Here is a 16,180-nt window from a genome sequence, read left to right on the forward strand (position 1 = left end):
ATGCACTCTGTTTCCACTACCCTGAATCACTTTTGTACAATCTGCCTGTTATAAACACGCAAATTAACAGTTTTCACTGTCAGTACACGTGGCAACAATAAATCAAATCAAGTCAAATCAGGTCGGATGTCCTCTCCATGGAAGCAGATCTCCAGTAATGTGATTGCAGTGGCTGAGTTCCCTCTGATTTGGTGTAAAGGGCATTTGCTGGTATATGTGGGAAAGGGAATGGCTTAATAATGATTAACTCTTACACTCTCATCCATTGAGGTATAAAGCTCTTGACTCATCTACGAGTCGTCATTTCAAGCACTGTCCACCATCATTATACTTTTACGCTGTTTATCTGTGGCCAAGCTGTAGTTTCATCAAGATGGAAGGTGCAGATCAATGATGGATAATCCAAGGTCAAAACCTTTTTCTGCAGTTCCTGGGGTTTCTTGCAGCAGAGGCCAGCCCTATTCTTAGATCTGTCTGTCCTTCGGGCACAAGCTTGTGGACAAAGCAGTGTTCTCATCTGCTGGCTAGAGAGCCAGTGAGAGAGCCATACTGACCTAGGAAGGCAAGGCCCACTAAATCAGGCATTGGTGAGGCCACTGGCAGGCCTTTGCCTGCAATTAGGACCTTGGGGGCAGAAGCCCAGCCCCGGCTGCCAAGCAGCTGACATGGCTGTTGTTTGGGGTGTGTGTGTGTGTGTGTGTGTGTGTGTGTGTGTGTGTGTGTGTGTGTGTGTGTGTGTGCGCGCTGTGATCAATTGTCACATGGAGAGGGGGGGTCGGATTGTCAGAACCAATGACAGAGGGCTGAATGGCGGCATTTTGCCCCTTTCCTATCGGGCAGTCCCCCCATACTGGTGCTAAGTTACTTTCCAACTAACATGTGGAGCAAGATTCAACCAAGAGCATACAAAAAAGGCTATCTTTTTCAATTTAGGAAACCAGTTTCAAAAGGAACCCCTCAAAGCTGCAGTCTAGCTGGATTGTAATGAGCAAAGTCTGTCCCAATAATGAAAGCCTGGATGTGTAGGCTCTCGTGAGCAGTTTTGATCTTTTAAACAAGGCTAATATATACTGACTTGGCTCCAAATTATTCTTGACAGATTTGGGCAACTTGTGATTCCAGCACGTTTATCTTTGATGGAAACTTTTGTGATTGTTGACTTTCGCCTGTATGACCTTCACAATGACACGGGACCTCTCACAAATTGAGGAAATCAAAAAAAACTTTAAATGCGAGGGAATTTTCAGGTGATGTGGAGTGAGAAGATTGATTATCCTTGCACCAGGGTATATTTCAGAGGCACAGATTGTAAGAGATCACTACGCATTGTATCTATACTATTCAATGCTGCAGCATCCCAGGAAACCTATTCGTCAAAATGTTTCTATCTCTCCTAGCCCTGCATATTCCTCATCTTAAATTCTTCATTACACTTTCCAACAACAGATACTTCAACCAGTCACTGTGGCAACATATTCCATTCTCCCATAGCTCTCTGATTATAGATATTATTAATAATCTATCTCTTCACTCTTTCTGTGATAAACCCAAATTTTATCACTGGCTTATTTCAGAAGAAATATTCACTATTTACTGTTGAAACCTTACCTTGACTTGTAAACTTTATTTCTGTCTTGTATCTATCTTTATTCTGGGGAGACTTTCGAAGCATTTTAAGTCTCTATTGAACTATTGTTTTGCCTTAATGCCATTTATGATCACTAGGTTTTATAAGCTAATTATATTTTAAATGGTCTTGTTTAATTCAAGGCTAGAATCAGCCTCGAGATTAATGGTTGTTATGGGCACACAGGCCCAGCTCAAAATATTTAATTGCCACGTAACCCAAATTTTCTTCAGAGATTGTCTTCAATCAACTCCACTGAAACATGTTAGCTCTCCAGGCAGCACCTTACCAGAAGGCGTGGGTTGGGGTAGAATTGGGTGAGATGTTTGGTTATACCCATCTAGACATCAAGACCATCTCGTTGGATCTTGTTCACTTTTCCCATGCAGTGCGATGAGATTCCCACTAGGGATCAATGAGGTCCCAGTTGTGACTCATTATTGCTTGTTAAGTGCCTTGTTAACACCCTAACTCAACCAGGGCTGTGATCTGACCAAACTCGCAATTGGGAAAAGTCACCATGGAAACCAGAGCAAGTTCTTGGCAGGTGCCACTCAATGCTAGCTCTTAACTGCTTCCATGTTGAACATTGGACACCACCATCTCTGGCTGCTCCGTGGGCACTGACATTGGCATCAGATGTGTGCCAGTCTTTGTGAACTCTTATGGCACTCTTTTGCTTCACTTGAAGGATGTTTCTGCCCTGCAATGCTGTAACTTGGGCTGCACGGTAACTCCCATTTTTAACACAGCAGCAACAATGCTGTATGCTCAGGGCCACACCCCTAGCTCATGGACAACACAAGGCTGAGGATTTGAGTGTCTGAGTGAGGATGACTTGCTGCAGTTATACAGGGCCTTTGATGAGGCCACACCTTGAGTATTGTGTGCAGTTTTGGTTTCCTAGTCCGAGGAAGGAAATTGTTCCTGTTGAGAGAGTCCAGCGAAGGTTCACCACACTGATTCCCAGGATGGCAGGACTGACATATGAGGAAAGACTGGATCCACTGGGCTTGTACTCACTGGAATTTACAACAATGCAGGGAGGTCTCATTGAAACATATAAAATCCTGATGGGATTAGACAGGCTAGATGGGAGAGGAATGTTCCCAACGTTGGGCAAGTCTAGAACTAGGAGTCACAGTCTAAGAATGAAGGGTAAGCCATTCAGGACAGAGATGAGAAAGAGTGTCTTCACTGAGTTGTGAACCTGTGGGGCAAGTTCATTAGATATATTCAAGAGGGAACTGGACATGGCCCTTGTGGCTAAACGTATCAAGGGGTATGGAGAGAAAGTGAGAATGGAATGCTGAGATTGCATGATCGGCCTTGATCATATTGAACGGTGGTGCAGGCTTGAAGGACCGAATGGCCTATTCCTGCACCTATTTTCTGTGAATCTAAGAATCTACCTCCAGGCTCCTCACTCACTGTCATAGCACTCACTCACTCTGAACATACCTAGTTGCTGACAGCATCCTGTCTTGCCTTAGCTTTTAGCATGTTGTCCCCACAGCCAGAGATACCAGGCTGACTCTACTGCTGTCTCGCTGTGCTGTTTAGTGCAGGCACAAAGTCAGGAAGCTTGTCACGGTTATATCAGCAGGTCTCAGACCAGAACAGGAGGATAGCCTTGAACTGAAATGCCAATTAATGAGGTGTGTTTGGTAAGATGCGGCAAGGACTCTTAGCCAGTGTTGTGGCCAGTATCACTCCTTCAAATGTGACATGACTTACTCTTAGTCAAAAAAAATCTATAAGATCCAGCCCGTGATGCTACTAGCAGGAACATGGCTGTCTGTACATTACCTACTGCATGTTGATGTTCCCAGGTACATTTTGTATCTGTACCTTTCCAGGTTTTCTCCCAAATTATTCGATATCCGAATTTATACCAAAAAAAAACAGGTATCTGAATACACAGCCTGTAAGGAGAAATGAATAATTTAAATTAACATTAAGTAAAGCTGCCTCTGCTAGGAAAAACCACGAAGCCATCATACTATGTCGTGTCTGTTTTCATTAGATTTTTGTTGTTTGTCAAAGCTTATAAAACCATAAAATGTACCATGAACCTGAACTCCAATTCTAAAAAATGCATTTACTAATGGTGAATGTCTTTTAAAAAAGTGGTGTCAATGGTCTTTGTAATTGTGGAGTATAATTTACAAATTAGAATTCCAATCAGAGCCCTGTGACTGGGACACAGATTGGGAGTTTAGGCATAGAGACTAGTGTACCCTGTGCAGTGGGCTGGACTCAGTAGATATGACCTGAGATCCTGCCAACCGGCTGGAGATTGATTGGGAGTCCCATACCAACTCTTTAGGAAAATGTCCTTTCAGGTCCTTAACTGGACAGTATTGGCCTTCCTTGGGATTGAAAGACTGCCATTGATGGTCTGAAACAGTTCAGAGTGCTAGAGAAACTCAACAGGTCCAGAAGCATCTCTGAAAGAGAGAGAGAGAGAGAGAGAGAAAATGCATGTTTTGAGTCCAGTATGACTCTTCCTTGGAACTGAAGGAGGCTGGTAAAGGATGGGACAGGTGTACAGGAGGAGCAAGTGGAACAGATGGCACGGAGGCCACAGGCAAGTGATGAGAGGTGCTGCTCACAGAATGTTGGTCACTGTGAAGAGGAGGGGAGAGAATTGCACAGCAAGAGGGATGGCTTTCATTGGGCCTACTTTCAGATGGCAGATCCCTCAGGCAGGACTAAATGCCTATGACTGTGAGAATACCCACTAACCCTACCTGCCCAGTCTGAGAATCCGCTTCCTGCATGGCAAGGCCCCCTGCCCACCACAAGGCCTCTGCCAACGGTGGCAAGTGAGGGTCCTTACGTAGAGTCATACAGCATGGAAACAGGCCCTTCGGCCTGACTCGTCCATGTTGACCAGGTTTCCTAAACTGAACTTGTTCCATTTGCCTGTGTTTAGCCTATATCCCTCTAAACCTTTCCTATCCACATACCTGTCCAATTGTTATTTAAACGTTGTAATTATACCTGCCTTCAAGAGCTACTTTGGCAGCTCGTTCCATACACGCACCACCCTCTGCGTGAGAAAGTTGCCCCTCATGTCCCTTTTAAATCTTTCCACTCTCACCTTAAACCTATGCCCTCTAGTTTTGAAATCCCCTATTCTGGGGGAAAAAAGACCTTGGCTATTCACCCTATCTATAACACTCATGATTTTACAACCCACTATAAGGTCACCCCTCAGTCTCTGACGCTGCAGTGAAAAAGTCCCAGCCTATTCATCCTCTCAGGTAAACTCCAACCCTCCCATCTCAGTAGCCTCCTGGTAAATCTGTTTTGCACCCTTTCCAGTTTAAGTTTCCTTCTTGTGGTAGGGTGACCAGAATTGTACACTGTACTCCAAAGGTGGCTTTACCATGTCCCGTACAGCTGTAACATCCCAACTTCTTACTCGATGTTCTGACCAATGAAGGCATGTGTGACACCCTATCTGTCTGTGATGCCCACTTTTATGGAACTATGTACCCCCAAAGCCTTTGGTCTCTCTGTTCAACAACACACCCCAGGGCCCTACCATTACCTGGGCATTAATTTGCCCACTTCATGTCCTCATTTGGCAGTGGGAAGGGGAGGCCTTCTGCAGGTAGAGCTGGAAATGGATCCCACACTCCACTATCCTCCTGCCTAATTAAGTGCACCCCCACCTCTCAGATATTCACACCACCAAGTTGACACTGTAAGAGACAGTTGCTGATTTTTTTTATCATCCTACGTTCGCATTCCTTCCAATCTGTAATTTTCTCTTGAATTAACTGCTAATTCCTTTTAGACATTCCCAGTTGTGGGAGACTACATAAACGGTTGCCACAACAGGTAAAGCACCCTGTCGGAGACGAAGATTTATGCTGGGATACTCTCTTGAGCAACTAGTTCAAGCGCAGTCCAGATTTAATTAATTCTGCCTTGGTTTGCAACGGTTTGTGGTTTGAGAATGATACATTGCCGAAGTATTTTTCCAGCACTCATGTTAATTCTGATAATAACTATGAAGTGATTTGCATACTCTCTAGATCACGCAGTTGTCTGGTGAACTGATATTATGCTTTCCCCTTTATCAGGCAGCCTTTGGTGGACACCCTACCAGCCTGTGGAACTGAAGCGTGTGTCAGTTTCATAACAGAGATTGTTCTGTCGAAAGAGCTGGATACAGATCGGACAGACACCTTTCTGTGGTCTTTGGCGTTCATTCCTGAACCAACGATACCAATGATTGCTGCAGTTACTGTGAGCACTTTCCCTTTTATTTAACCACTTGTAAAGCAAGTTGCATTTTTATCGTTACGTTTTGCATCTGTGTAAGTGGCAAACTAACTGCCAGTGTACAATACATGATGGACATAATGTGCAATACCTGGAAAAGCAAAAGAGGTTAATCGCTTACTATTTAATTCCATATTAAATAGCTAGTTGGGAATATGACTGATGTTGAGAAAGATAAGCACAGAACAAAAGCATCAGCTATTCTGTAAAATATTCTAATATCAAGAGCTTACGTATCTAACAAGGAATTAAAGAGACAAAAACAAATTGCTGGAAAAGCTCAGCAGGTCTGACTGCACCCCTGGAGAGAAATTAGAGTTAATGTTTCAGGTCCATTGACATTTCTTCAGAACTGATTGAGGTCAGGGAAAAGTTAATTTTTATACAGAAGCTAGGGGAGGGGGGGGGAAGAGTGTAAGAAGTAAGTGATAGGTGGGGATAGAGCCCAAAGAGAGTTCAGGTGGACAGACGAAGGAGTCGATAATGGTCAGCCTGGGAGAATGAATAAGAACAAACAACCCTTGGTCCTCCAACTTGTGCCAACATATTTTGCCCTTTCACACAGTAACTGACTTCATTTACAGGATCTGGATCCCTGTATTTCCTTCCAGTTCGTGTATTTGTTCAGGTGCTTCTTGAATGCTGCTTCCACCACCTCCTCTGGCAACTCGTTCCAGGCACTGACTACACTTTGTGTGAAAAACGTGCCCTGCACATCTCTTTTAAACTCCAACCTCTTCTCCACCACCCCCCCAATCTCCTTGAATCTGTGTCCCCTAGTAATTGACCCCTCCATCCTGAGAAAAGGCCTTATAACTTTTCACTCTATCCATGCCATTCACAATCTTTTAAACTTCTATCCAGTTGCCCCCCAACCTCCTGCATTCCAGTCAAAACAAACCCAGCCTATCCAACCTTTCTTCATAGCTAAAATCTCTCATACCAGGCAACCTCCTGGTAAATCTTTTCTGTACCCTCTCCAAAGCATCCACATCCTTCTGGTCATGTGGTGACCAGAACTGTATGCAGTATCCAAGTGTGGTCTAACTAAAGTTCTATAAAGCTGTAGCCCAACTTGTCTATCCTTATACTCTATGTTCTTTCCAATGAAGGTAAGCATGTCACAGACCTTTTTTACTACCGTATCTACCTGTGATGCCACCTTTAGTAATCTGGAGACCTGCACACTCAGATCCCTCTGCATATCAATACTCCTAAAGATTCTGCGATTCACTGTATAATTTCCATCTGCACTTGACCTTCCAAAATGCATCAGCTCACATTTGTCTGGATTAAACACAGCAACATAGAAGATAGCAGCAGGAGGAGACCATTCGGCCCTTAGAGCATGCCACTCCATTCAGCACAATCATGGCGGATTATCCATCTCAATAGCCTAATCCTGTTTTCTCCCCATAATCCTTGGTCTCATTCGCCCCACATGCTATATCTAACTGCCTCTTGAATACATTAAATGTTTTGGCATCAACTATTTCCTGAGGTAATGAATTCCAAAGGCCCACCCCTCTCTTGGTGAAGATCTCCATCCAAAATGGTCCGCCCCTAATCCTCAGACTGTGACCCCTGGTTCTGGACGCACCCACCATTGGGAACATCCTCCGTCCATCTACCCTGCCGAGTCCTGTTAGAATTTTAAGTCTGCATGGGATCCCCTCCTCACTCGTCTGAGTTTCAGTGAAAACAAACCTAACTTAGTCCATCTCCTCTCTTACATCAGACCCGTCATCCCTGGAATCAGCCTGGGAAACCTTCGCTGCACTCCCTCGAGAGCAAGAGTATCCTTCCTCAGAAAAGGAGACCAAAATTGCACACAGTATTCTAGGTGTGGCCTCATCAAGGCCTGGTATAACTACAACAAATCCTTGCTCCTGTACTCAAACCCTCTTGCAATGAAGGCCAACATACCATTTGCCTCCTTTACTGCCTGCTGCACCTGGATACCTATCTTCAGTGACTGGTGCACAAGGACAAGCGTGTCCCGCTGCACATTCCCCTCTCCCAATTTACAGCCATTCATGTAGTAATCTGTTTTCTTGTTTTTGCTTCCAAAGTGAATAACCTCCCTTTTATCCAAATTATACTGCATCTGCCATTGATTTGCCCATTTAGCCAACCTATCCTGAACATGCTGAAACATCTCTGTTTCCTTGTTACAGTTTGCACTCCCACACAACTTGATATCATCTGCAAACTTTGAGATGCTACATCTTGCAAATCATGTAATTTATTAATATATATTGTGATTAAACTCCATCTGTCATTTTTTCTTCCCGCGCCTAATGGGGGCCATTAGTGGCTAACACTGGGTTGTGTGTAATCGCAGACCATGTGATAACATGGGAAAAAGTGAGGACTGCAGATCTTGGAGATCAGAGTCAATAGACTCTCCTCCTGGACTGCTGCCTGACCGGCTGTGCTTTTCCAGCTCCACACTTTTTGACTCGTGATAACGAAGCATGGTGTGTGGGGCAGTTAGGGTAAGGGCGTGGGAGAAGGTGCCTCATGCCCTAAAATTGTTGAATTCAATGTTGAGTCCAGAAAGCTGGAGAGTTCCCAAGCAGAAAGGCACCTCGTTTTCCACTTGAAAACTTTATAGCCTCTCCGCTCAATATAGAGTTGAATACTTTTGGGGCTTGAGGTGCTTTTCCACAGTTTGAAGACCCAGGCACATTTGGGATTAGTGTTGGGTTCAAACAAGCTCCATTTTCACCTGCAACTTACCGTCATCGATTTTTATGGTGGAGGCGTAAATGCTCTTGAAGGACAGAATGTTTTCTTTGAATGTCATGGTCAGAAATGTTGATATTGCTCGCCCTTTCAAAACGGAAAAGGCCACAGCTGTCAGTCAGACTTTTAAAGTAAGTGGTGGAGGACTTGATTGACATGCCATCTGGTTTAGCTTATAAAAAATCATTACCATCTGTTCTTGTGGTTTTGAGGAATGTTATTGTTGCTATTTCCCAAAGATGATCATTATAACTGAAGTCGTCATCTGTGCTTATCTGAGTTTCAAATGTCCCAAAAGTATATACCTCAGAGGGGTGAGGAGGGCTGAATTGAAATTTTGATTGACAGGTTAAAGAGACGAGTAAAGGATTAGCTGTTTGGGGTGTGGTTATTGAATAGAAGTTTGTTTTTATATGACAAGATTTAAAATCTTTGAATTTAATGATTTGCTTATATTGAAGCAATATCAATTTATTAGATTGTTACAAGTTTATTGCTCTTTTAATCTCCTTTTTGCTCCTGAAACTGCCAGAGGTGGATACTGGGTGAGTGGCTGTTGAGGAGTTGTGATGGATATGACATGTCATGGTGGTACCCAATGGAGGTATGAATTGGCATGGAGAGGGAATGGAGGTGGTATGGGGAGTGGGTGGGGCTTATGAGGGTGTGAATGTTAAAGAATCTCTTTTAAAACAACTAGGTCAAAGTCCCTGAGTAACCGGGTGGAGATGGTTTTTTTTTATTATTCATTAATAGGATGAGGATGCCTCTGGCTAGGCCACCAATTATTGCTCATCCCTAATTGCCCAGAGGACAGTTTAAGACATGGTCACATTGCTGTGGGTCTGGAGTCACGTGTAGGGCAGAACAGGTAAGGATTACAGTTTCCTTCCCTAAAGGACATTAGCGAACCAGATGGTTTCATGGTTACCATTAGATTTTTAATTCCAGATTTTTATTTTGTTGAATTCAATTCAATGGTGGGATTCGAACCCAGGTGCCTAAAACATTACCTGGGTCTACTGGATTAACAGTTCACCAATAGTACCACCAGGCCATTGCGGAGCCTGCCTTGATATTTACCCATCCTAGCAGGTGCTGATGACCTGACTGGAGTTTGGTGGACCTGACTCAATTCTACCCCTTCCCCCAGAGCAGAAATCACTTCATATGAGCTACTTACCCCAGGAACAAAATTCTGGCCCCAGGAATCAGTGACATAGTGGAGATAATTGTCAGGTATTGGCCAGAACAGATTTGTTTGTGCAGAGTGAATAGTGTAGGTATTTTTATGGCAATCCACTAATTATCATGCTTATCTCATCTTTTGTTAGCCTAAAGATTATCCTTCATTTAATCCATAGCGTTTAATTTGTTGTAAACTGAAGTGTAATGGAGTAAGCATAATTGCCAGTTGATAGTGTCAGAGGTCTGATGGTGGAAACATTAACTTGCTCATCCTGACAGAGTAGGCATATTACATACCAACGGGTTTTAAAAGATCCATTTGTCAGTAAATTATGATTCAAGTGTCTGTGGAGCTTTGCTACCAGTATGGGTGGCTTCACAGGTTCCAGGTTTGATTCCACCCTTGGGTGCTGTCTGTGTCGAGTTTGCACATTCCCCCAATTTCTACGTGGGTTTCCTTTGGGTGCTCCAGTTTCCTCCCACAGTCCAAAGATGTCTCGATGAATGGCCATGGGAAATTTCCCATTGTGTCCAAGGGTATGCAGGCTAGGTAGGTTAACCATGGGAAATGCATGGTCACAGGTATGGAGGAGGAGGTGGGATATTCTTCAGAGGGTTGGTACAGACTCTATGGGCCAAATGACCTCTGTCTGCATTGTAAGGATTCTCATAGAATCCCAATAGTGTGGAAGCAGGCCATTCGGCCATCATCAAATTCTATGAACGTAGGCCAATAGACAATAGGTGCATGAGTAGGCCATTCTGCCCTTTGAGCCTGCACCATCGTTCATTATGATCATGGCTGATCATCCTCAATCAGTATTCTGTTCCTGCCTTATCTCCACAACCCTTGATTTCACTATCCTTGAGAGCTCCAACCAACTCTTTCTTAAACAAATCCAGAGACTGGGCCTCCACTGCCTTCTGGGGCCGAGCATTCCACACAGCCACCACTCTCTGGGTGAAGAAGTTTCTCCTCAACTCTGTCCTAAATGGCCTACCCTTATTTTTAAGCTGTGTCCTCTGGTTCGGGACTCACCCATCAGTGGAAGCATGTTTCCTGCTTCCAGAGTGTCCAATCCTTTAATAATCTTATACGTCTCAATCAGATCCCCTCTCAGTCTTCTAAACTCAAGGGTATACAAGCTCAGTCACTCCAATCTTTCAACATAAGATAGTCCCGCCATTCCAGGAATTGACCTTGTGAACCTACGCTGCACTCCCTCAATAGCCAGAATCAATCCTGTTTTCTTCACAGCAGTGAGGAAGAGTGGGAGAGAAACTATGCCACTGACTCTGTTACCAAGTCCCTTTAATTACACGAAAGTGTCAAGTCTTGTCTAAAAGGTCGGTTTTAATTCACAGGCCCTGCTGAGATCACCCGACACACGTGCACAGGCCTTTCTCGGAACTTCTTCACTCGTTCATAACTTTTGTTCGCTGCACAAACAATGTCAAGTGGTCCCTGAGGTGCAGGAGTTCATGAAGATACTCGAAAGTCATGTACAAGGAAACTGCCGAGCACGGGATTCTGAGAGAAAGGAGAAGGTATGAATGTGTATCACCTTCAAGATTTACTGGTCTGTTCTAGTTTACAATGTTTACCCCAAATGGCCATATTTATCCAGAATCACTGAAGTGTTGTTGGCACAGAAGGAGACCATTTGGCACATTGTATCCTATAATTAAAATGTTAATAATTATATAATAATAACAAATACGTTTGAATATACGAAGCAAACTTTGTTTAACCGGCATCTTAATTAACTGCCGCTCTTGATAAACCGGCATTAAGTATACCAAAAATACCGAAGTTAAAAATCTCACAACACCAGGTTATAGTCCACCAGGTTTATTTGGGAGCACACTAGCTTTCGGAGCGACGCTCCTTCATCAGGTGATAGTCGCTCCGAAAGCTAGTGTGCTCCCAATTAAACCTGTTGGACAATAACCTGGTGTGGTGTGGTTTTTAACTTTGTAAACCCCAGTCCAACACCGGCATCTCCAAATAAAAAATACTGAAGTTCACTACTATCACAGTGTTTGAGTAGTCAGCTGAGGGACCAAGTGAGAAGGGTCTCCACCGTTAAGTTTTATTTAAGGCAAGGTTGCATTGTTATTTAAGTCATTTATACTGTACATAAAGTGGGTATACAAATCAGTATTATACTTTGTTTATTTTCATTGGTGTTTGTGTAGAGCTTTTGATCAATTGATACTCTCCTGGTCCCAGAAGTAAAAGAAAATCTGATGTTCCTTTGATGAGAATAGAATCTTTGTATTTTTTTACTTGGTACCTTGTACCATGTTAACATTTGGTTAAGAAAGCAGATTTTATAAGCACCCAGCATCGTTGGTTATAGAACAGAAGAAGGCTATTTGGCCTTTGCTATCCAACTTATCCGTCTGCTATACCCACCCCTGGGAGAAACTGAGGACTGCAGATGCTGGCAAGTCAGAGTAAAAAAGTGTGGTGCTGGAAAAGCACAGCAGGTCAGGCAGCATCCGAGGAGTAGGAGAGTCGACACTTTGGGCAAAAGCACTTCATCAGGAATGAGGGTGGGAGGCAAGGAAAGGAGGTTGGGGTGGAGGCTGGGGGAAGATAGCTGGGAAGGCGATAGGTAAATGTAGATAGGGGGTGATTGTGATAGGTTATTGGGAAAGAAAATGGACAGTTAAGACAGGTCAAGAGGGCAGGGCTGAGTTGGAGGGTTGGATCTGGGATGAGGTGGGGAGGGGAGATTTGAAAACTAGTGAAGTTGATATTGATGCCCTGTGGTTGAAGGGTCCCAAGGCAGAAGATGAGGCATTCTTCCTCCAGTTGTAGGGTGGTTTGGATTTGACAATAGAGGAGCCCCAGGGCTGACATGTCCTTAGTGGAGTGGGAAGGGGAGTTGAAGTGGTCGGCCACAGGGTGGTGGGATTGTTTGGTGTGTGTGTTCCAAAGGTGTTCTCTGAAATGCTCTGTGAGTTGGTGTCCTGTCTCCTTGATGTAGAGGAGACCACATCGAGGGAAACTAACACAGTAGATGATGTGCAGTGGATGTGCAGGAAAATCTCTGCTGGATGGAGAAAGATCCTTTGTGGCCTTGGATGGAAATGAATGGGGAATGTGGGCGCAGGTTTTACATCTCTTACAGTGACAGGGGAAGATTCCATGTGTGGACCTAAAGAGAGTCGTGGAGGGAATAATCTCTGCAGAGCGCAGATAGGGGTGGGGAGAGAAATATATCTCTGGTGGTAGGGTCTGATTGTAGGTGGCGGAAATGGCGGAGGGTAATTCGCTGTCTCTGGAAATTAGTGGGATGGAAGGTGGGGGGGGGGGGGGGGTGGAGGTGTGGGTTCTGTCCTTGTTGCAGTTGGAAGGCTGGAGTTCAAGGGCCCCACCCCCACCCTCCTACTTATCTTCCCCTTCCACCAATACATTCCTGATGAAGGGCTAATGCCCGAAATATCGACTCTCCTGCTCCTCAAATTTTTGGACTAGGCCAGGCCCCTCAAAACATTTGAAGAATGTAGCCCAGACCCTAACTTTGCTATTTGATTTAAGCAGGTGTACGGTGGATTTTCCAGGAGAGAACCAGCTGGTCAGGCTACTTAGTTTTAAACAAAACAGTTTGGAATGAAACACAAAGAACAGAAAATAGAATACCGGATAACTTTATCCTATCCAAGAACCCGACAGACTATCCCGACTTGATGGTTTTCCAAAACACTTGCAGCAGTCCCAATAAACAAACCCCTTTGCACAAAGAGTAAAAATCGAACAAAGGCTTACAGGTTTTAAGTCAGAGGAGAATTCAGCAGCCTTTTTCACACATCCCCTGCTGCAACCAACTCTAATTTAAACAAATGTTAGCTACACAACTAGCTGGCCACTCCCCTTTGATTATGCTAGATTTTTTTAAAGACGTGAAAGCCACAGGCCAGAGGCATTATCTGTTAGGGGTAAGCAAAAAGGGCCCCAATAAACCATTCACACCTAGCCTAGTTGAAGCCTGGCCAATTACCCCCGTCTCTGGAAAAACACCTCAAGGGCACAGTCACTTAGAGAAAGTGACAAAACTGGTCCTTCGGATGCTGCCTGACCTGCTGCACTTTTCCAGCGCCACACTTTTTGACTCTGTACCCACTCCCACTAAAGAAAGGTTAATTAAAGGGGATTAATTCCAACATGCACCAAAATAAAAAGAGAACATCAGGTTAAAATTGACAAAATACAATTGTTAAATCTCAATAATTATGACACCAAAGAGTAACATAATGCAGTCTTGTGATGTGAGGGAGTAGTGCAGATGCTCTGGGTTCAAGTCCCGCTCCAGGACCTGATAAAGCAAGATGCTTTAGGTTAGCCATGCTAAATAACCTATATTGTCCAGGGATGTATAGGCTAGGTAGATTAGCCATGGCAAATGCAGGATTCCAGGGATCGGGTAGTGGGGGTGGATCTGGAGGATCAGTATGGATTTGATGGGCCTAATGGCTTGCTTCCATGCTGTAGGGATTCTATGATTCTATGAATAACTTGGTCAAAGAGATTGAGTATCACCATGTAAATCCCCGGGATACGCTGACACAGGCAGTCGCAGTCCGTCATACTTGAAACAGAGTGCTCCATCTCCAATTTCTGGTCTCAGATTAGCAGGAAAATACACTTATGGAAACAGATTTTTGATTTGATTTATTATCGTCACATGCACGTAGGTACAGTGAAAAGGTTTGCTTTGCGTGCAGTACAGGCAGATCATACCATATAAAGTACATTAGGGTAATAGAACAGAGCAAGGAATACAATGTTACAGCTGCAGAGAAGGTGCAGAAAAAGCAAAAGCAACATTAAATTTAAAATTTGAGGGGTCCATTCAGATGTAAAGATGTTATTTGTCTGCTCCATACACCACTGTGTGAGGACAATGGAATAAATTCTTGTTAGTTTAACCTTTAGAAAGAATCTGTATTGACCTGCAGCAAAAAATACCAGGTCATTCCGTTTCAAAATCTTGTATATGTTTAGAAGTCTTATCACTGTTCAGAAATCTTGTGGTCTTCCTCTTTTTTTTTAAGACACAACAAATTTTAGATGCTGGAAATCTGAAATAAAAACAGTGCTGGAGAAACTCAGCAGGTCTGGCAGTATTTATATGGAGAGAAGCAAAGTTAACGTTTGGAGTCTGATGTGACTCTTCTTCAGAAGAGATCCTGAAAGAAGTTGGAAATGTTGACTCTGTTTCTCTCTTCACCAGTGCTGTCAGACCTGCTGAGCTTTTCAGTTCTTTCTCTTTTAATGTGATCTTTGTCAGCTTGAGTGTCACACAGACTGGTTACCACTTCATGATTCTTTTTCAGATTTGTGCAGCAAGTCCATTCATAAAGATTTGTGCTTACTGAGCCAATATGTATTTAGTGAACCTGTCTCATCTTAAAGTAACAGGCATATCTCCATTGGGTTGATGTTACCAATTTTACAGCACAGCAGCCTCCCTGCGAGACATTCCCAGGAAGGGAGTAAAATTCTACCAAATGTGTTCAACATCTATAATCGATAACCAGAGGACACAAAATTTCAAAAGAGTCAGAAGAAGCAATCTTATGATCCTAGCTGATGGTAATACTGAGCAAATCAGATGACAGAGTGAAACCTGGCTTCACCTGGCTTGGTTTTTTTCAGTTACAGTAGGCATCATGGTGATTGGTGATTGGGGATATTCACACAAAGCTGGCAAGAACTTTGAGAAAAGAACTCAAAATTCATTATGGACCAGACCAAACTCCCTCAATTTATATTAAGGAGATAGCCTAGACCCTAGCTTTTTCTTATTTTAAAGTGACAGGCATTGCATTCCTGATGCTCAAACACCGAATCTTGAAGCAAAATGCACATTATTCATACATTATAGTTAAAATGCAATGCAAGACAGAAGAAATTGGAATAACTTAACAGAATAATAGATTATTTAACAACAAACAGTAACTGTTCCAACATAGTAACATCCCATAAACACATCCTTGGCAAAGGCAAATTCAGCAATCCGTTTGGGTGGGGGGTGTGCGGTTCTGTGCTCCCTCCCCTGAAACCTGATACTTCTGAACTCAAACAAGTGGATAGCCCTGGTCTGTTTCATCTAAATAGAAGTTCAACTTTGTAAACAGGTAGCCGGTGAGATCAAATCACATGACATTTTGGAAATGATATCCTTCGTTCATTGCTCCAAATGTCTTTCTGACCTCTTCTTTAAAAATAAATTCACAGAAACAAAATGACACACCTATTTCACCTCAAACTTAAAATCCAAATTCCCAAACAATATTAATGTATTA

General features: G+C 43.4%; 1 protein-coding gene across 4 annotated transcripts in view; it reads left to right on the forward strand.

Moving 5' to 3' along the window:
• LOC140464425 (uncharacterized) overlaps positions 1–16,180 on the forward strand; it is a 409,548-nt gene that overhangs the window by 86,490 nt on the left and 306,878 nt on the right. For all 4 annotated transcript variants that reach the window (XM_072559463.1, XM_072559465.1, XM_072559466.1 and 1 more), the window contains exons 10-11: positions 5,725–5,890; positions 11,228–11,410. In XM_072559463.1, the coding sequence (XP_072415564.1) occupies positions 5,725–5,890; positions 11,228–11,410 (349 nt within the window). The remainder of the gene's footprint in view (positions 1–5,724; positions 5,891–11,227; positions 11,411–16,180) is intronic.

Source organism: Chiloscyllium punctatum, chromosome 40 (assembly GCF_047496795.1).
Source record: "Chiloscyllium punctatum isolate Juve2018m chromosome 40, sChiPun1.3, whole genome shotgun sequence".
NCBI lineage: Eukaryota > Metazoa > Chordata > Chondrichthyes > Orectolobiformes > Hemiscylliidae > Chiloscyllium > Chiloscyllium punctatum.